The sequence below is a fragment of the Chiloscyllium plagiosum genome, chromosome 23, assembly GCF_004010195.1.
Source record: "Chiloscyllium plagiosum isolate BGI_BamShark_2017 chromosome 23, ASM401019v2, whole genome shotgun sequence".
NCBI classification, from domain to species: Eukaryota; Metazoa; Chordata; class Chondrichthyes; order Orectolobiformes; family Hemiscylliidae; genus Chiloscyllium; species Chiloscyllium plagiosum.
Genome location: NC_057732.1, coordinates 53,768,555 through 53,773,560, shown reverse-complemented (window position 1 = coordinate 53,773,560; position 5,006 = coordinate 53,768,555). Strand labels below are relative to the sequence as shown.

The 5,006-nt window shown below is 38.8% G+C and overlaps 1 protein-coding gene across 1 annotated transcript in view; it reads left to right on the top strand.

Moving 5' to 3' along the window:
- Positions 1–4,018, top strand: part of LOC122561484 (metabotropic glutamate receptor 3-like) — a 256,129-nt gene extending 252,111 nt beyond the window's left edge. The window contains exon 6 of the mRNA XM_043713230.1: positions 3,262–4,018. Coding sequence (XP_043569165.1) covers positions 3,262–3,338 — 77 coding nt within the window. The 3' untranslated portion in view covers positions 3,339–4,018. The remainder of the gene's footprint in view (positions 1–3,261) is intronic.
- The last annotated feature ends 988 nt before the right edge of the window (positions 4,019–5,006 follow it).

Sequence of the window (5,006 nt, the reverse complement as noted above, 5' to 3'; positions counted from 1 at the left end):
ACGATTTTCCTGCTCCTCGGATGCTGCCTGACCTGCTGTGCTTTTCCAGCAACACTCTGATCTAAACTCTGGTTTCCAGCATCTGCAGTCCTCACTTTTGCCTACTTGATCCTCCCCATTCAAAATCCCACCTACATTTATGTCCTCAGTTAAGTTGGAAATACTACATTTTATACCCTCATTCTAATTGTTGATATCCATGATGAATAATTGGGGCCCAGTACTAACCTCTCCGGCATCCCACAAATCCATTCCGAAAATGAACCATTTATTACGAATCCCTGTTTCCTATCCGTGAACAAGTTCTTAATTCATGTCAGTATTTTACCGCCCATCCTATATGCTTTGATTTTGTACCATAATTACTTCATGTGAATAGCTTTCCGAAAATCCAAATATATCACATCCTCATGGTTCACCCTCATTTACTCATTATCCTCAAACATGATTTGTCAAACATGATTTGTCAAACATGATTTCTCTTTCGTAAACCAAAGCTGACTCTATGTGACACCATTGATTTTTTTTAAGTCTCCTGTTATTTCATCCCTTTATAATAGACTCCAGCATTTTCCCGACACTGATATTAGGCTAAAGGTTATGTAATTCCTGTTATTCTCCATTCATCCCTTTTTAAACAGTAAACATGTGCAATCCTCCAAACTATGGGGATTATTACAGAATCTACAGAATTTTGAAAGATGACAACCAATACAAGCAATATTTCTACGGCCACCTCCTTTATTACCCTGGGATGTAGACTACCAGATCCTGGAGGTTTATCAGCTTCCAGTCACATTAATTTCTTGGCACTGCTTTTTACTAATTTCCTTCAATTCTTCCTTCACAAAAACCTTTGCTTTCTCTAGGAAGTTTTTTTTTTAACTTCTTCTGTGTAGACAGATCAGAAGTTATTGTTTAATTACTCAGATGTTCCCTTTATTCTCCATTATCAATTCTGTAATGGGTTAACATTTGTCTTCAATAATCTTTTTATTTTTACAAATTCATAGATGTTTTTACAGTCTGATTTTAATGTTCCTTACACGTTTACTGTCATACTCTACTGTTCCTCATAATCAACACCTTGGTCCTCCTTTGCTGAATTCTAAACTGCTCCTAGTCTTCAGGCTTGCTACATTTTTGAGCAACATTATCGATCTCCTCTTTGGATCTGATACTATTTTTAATTTTCTTTGTTAGCCATGACCGTTGTGGTTTTTTTTGCCTGAAGTGGATGTATAAAAGCTGGAGTGCATGCAATTATTGCTTAAACACTAACCATTGCCCTTAGGTAATGTTATCTAGTTTATTGTGATATCAATCATGATTGGATGTTGGACCAGACTCAATGAGCCAATGGCCTAATTCTGCTCCTATATTTTATCGTCGAATTCACCCTCCATACCTTTGAAATGTCCTTGTTTAAATTTAAGGATCCTAATTTTGGAATGGACTACTTGACTTTCAATTCCAGTGAAATCATGTTATGATCACTTTTTCCTAAAGGACCTCTCACTTGAAGATTTAGCATTCTCATAGCACAAAACCAAATCTAGAAATGTCCATTCTTGAGTTAGTTCCTCAATCTACTGACCTAAAAAAAATTGTATACACTCCAAGAATTCATCTGCTACGGTTTTATTACTAATGTGGTCTGTCCAGTTTCTATGTACATGAAAGTCACCCATGATCACTATGGCTTGCTTGTTGCATGTGTATCTACCTTCCTGTTTAATGCCTTCCCCTAGCTCGCCATTATTATTTGGAGATGTGTAGATAACACCCATGAATGCTTTCCATCCCTGTTACTTCTTAGCTCCACACAAATTGATTCCACACCCAATTGACCTATGTCAAGAACCTTTCTCATTACTGAAGGTGTTTCCATTTGTAGGAGAGACTAGGACCCAAGGGCACAGCCTTAGAAGACCTTTTCAAATGGAGACAAGAAGAATTGTCTTCAGCCAGAGAGCGGCGAATCTGTGGAATTCATTGTTACAGAAGGCTATGGAGGCCAGGTCATTCAGCATACTTAAGATGGAGATAGATAGGTTCTTGACTATCAAGGGGATCAAGGGTAATGGGGAGAAAACAGGAGAATGGGATGAGAAACTTATCAATTCAATGGCAAAAGACTTGACGGGTTGAATGGCCTAATTTCTGCCTTTGTGTTTTCTGGTCTTTATGGTTTTATTGCAGTAACTTAATCTTCCACTTCACCTCCATTTCTGTTCTTGCATTGGTCACCCTACAGCCATAAAGATAAGGGCATCATGGTACCAAAGTGCTGCACCCCCATCAGAGAGAGATACCTGGGAATGTGATGTAACCTGGGGGTTGCCACGCCCCGAGTGAGGGGATGGGTTGAGAAGGACCAGCCTTCATGGTCACCTCAGCTGGTGTGGAAATTGAGCCCACATTGTTGGCATCACTCTGCATTGCAAAGCAGAGAATCCAGCCACCTGAGCTAACTGACCACCATCCCTACAGCTTGGTCTCGATAATTGTAACCATATCATATCCATATTCGTGCTGTAAATACATCTACCTTATTGTGAATGTTCTGTCCTTGCAAGTTTTCTGTCATACTCTATTGCTCCTCTTAATTAACCCTTTAGTCCTGCTTTGCTGAATTCTCAACTGTTCCTAGTCTTCAGGCTTACTACAATTTTGAGCAACTTTATCTCTCTCCTCTATGGATCTGATACAATCTTTAATTTCCTTTGTTAGCCATGGCTGTTGCCTTTTTGCCTGAAGTGAATGTATAACTGCTTGAGAGCATGCATTTGTTCCTTAAATATTAACCATTGCCTTTTAGCGATGCTATCTAGACTAATTATTACAATTGAATTAATGTAATTATTATATATGAGAGAGGGAGAGCTATGGCATAAATAGTTGATATGAGTTTTGACCATTACACTGTTGAAAGTCTGGAGTTGACCTCATCACCATTGAGTCAGACTGAGAAAACTGACCAATATTCAAGCCCCTCATCAGTGCACCTGGGAAACACCTGATTGTGGACTTGTGCATGAGGATGGGATTGGACTCAGCTGTGATGCCTGTCTGAGTTGAACAGCCTCTAACACATGTAGCCTTGGCTGACATCAAGAAAGGACATTAATGCTGAGGAATCAAACAGCGAGAAGAACCAGATCAAACAGGAACGAAAGCAGTGGAAGTATAGAATTTTATTTGAATGATTGTGTATTGCTACATTCGGAGTAACTTGTCTTGATACTCTTGCTTTTACAGCATCTGCCAGTGCCCATTATGTTCCTACTGTTTGCAATGGAAGAGAAATTCTAGACTCAACTACGTCATCTTTGTGAGATTGTTTCCTAATACAGCTGTCAAACTGTTGTACTGTTAAATCTGCGCACACTGTGCTATGGTGAACCAGTAACCTGTTTTTGTAGAAACAGCGTAATAAATTATTTTTAAGGGCTGTAAATAACTAATAGTACTCTTGGATTTTTTTGGTTAATAGTATTTTATCCTGTAAATAACTATTATTTACATACATTGTTATAAACTGTTTACTTAGGGCAAGTACTGTATGAAATATGACAAACTGACTATTATAAAGTTTTGAGGTTTTATTACCACTTGATGTATTTGCAATAGAATGCTTAGTAATTTTTATGTTGTATATATAAATAGTTACATTATGTAACTTATGGTTCTAACAGCACAAAACAAGACTTCATTGTAAAATAAACTGAATAAAAACCTGACTACTGATAGGACTGATTTAGTACTCAGTATTTTTAATTTATGTAGCATCTTTCTCTCAATGGAGTTGTCCGAGATTTTTATAAGACTCAGTAGAAATCATTGCAAAACTATACCTTGTTCTCCTGCCTAACCACTTCTCTGTAAACAAAAAGGTGTTAAATAACTTATTACAATGATTTTTCCCCAACATGTCGTGCATCCACCCTCCCCCTCCCCCACCTCGGTCATATACAATAAACAGCTATTTTGTTTGACAAATCTCAGTTGTTTCCTTTTTTAATACTGAAATGATTTTATTACAATGATGAATGCAGCAGCAATTTTTCTCGCAAGGTGTGAAGGTAATGGTCTGGATCTTTTGAAATAACTGGTTGAACCAAAGTATAACTAAATGGTTCTTATTTGGATTAGGTTGGAAGTTGAATGTGTTATTCCTCTCCAGTCAGAAGTCACACCACACCAAGTTATACTCCAATAGGTTTATTTGAAATCACAAGCTTTCAGGTTTACCTAACGAAGGAGCAGTGCTCTGGAAGTTTGTGATTTCAGATAAACCTGTTGGAAACACCCTTGAGGTGTTCAGGGAGAGGTGGGCACCGCAGGGAGTGGAGTGTTTTATTTCCCCCTCCAACTCTATTTTGATTTAATCCCTGCCCTCCCCTTCACTTTTTTGGTCACACAGCATTTCTCATTGATGAGAAGGGTACTACTTGTCACTGGCCACTCGGGTGTTTCTTCCTGGTGGTGGAAAATGAATAAAGATTTGTACACCTTATGTCTTTCACTGTGTCTCACACCTGCACACACACAACATGGGTGCTGGGGAAAATATAAGCACTACTGCTGCTAGGTGGTAGTGTGGAGGATGGGGAAAACCAGGAGATTTAGAATCTCCTTAGTTAAAAAAAATTAAACTAGGAGATTGAGTCTCCTCAGTTTAGGGGACTGACTCTGTGAAAAAAGAATAAACCTGTTGGACTATAACCTGGTGCAGTGCGACTTCTGACATCGTCCACCTCAGTCCAACACCAGCCCCTCCACATCACTCTCTCCAAGTTAATTTCCTTAGATATTTTACAACCACAGTTATCACTAACATTGCTTCTCTCCCCAACCCCATGCAAACCTTGAAGTCCCATGAAGATCGATCTGGCTTCCTTCTTTTCCTCATTTTCATACAGCATTTTTGTAGATATGGGGCAGCTGCTGTGTGATGCCATCTCTCTCCCATTTCTTTCAACCCTCCTACTGGGCTCTGTTGA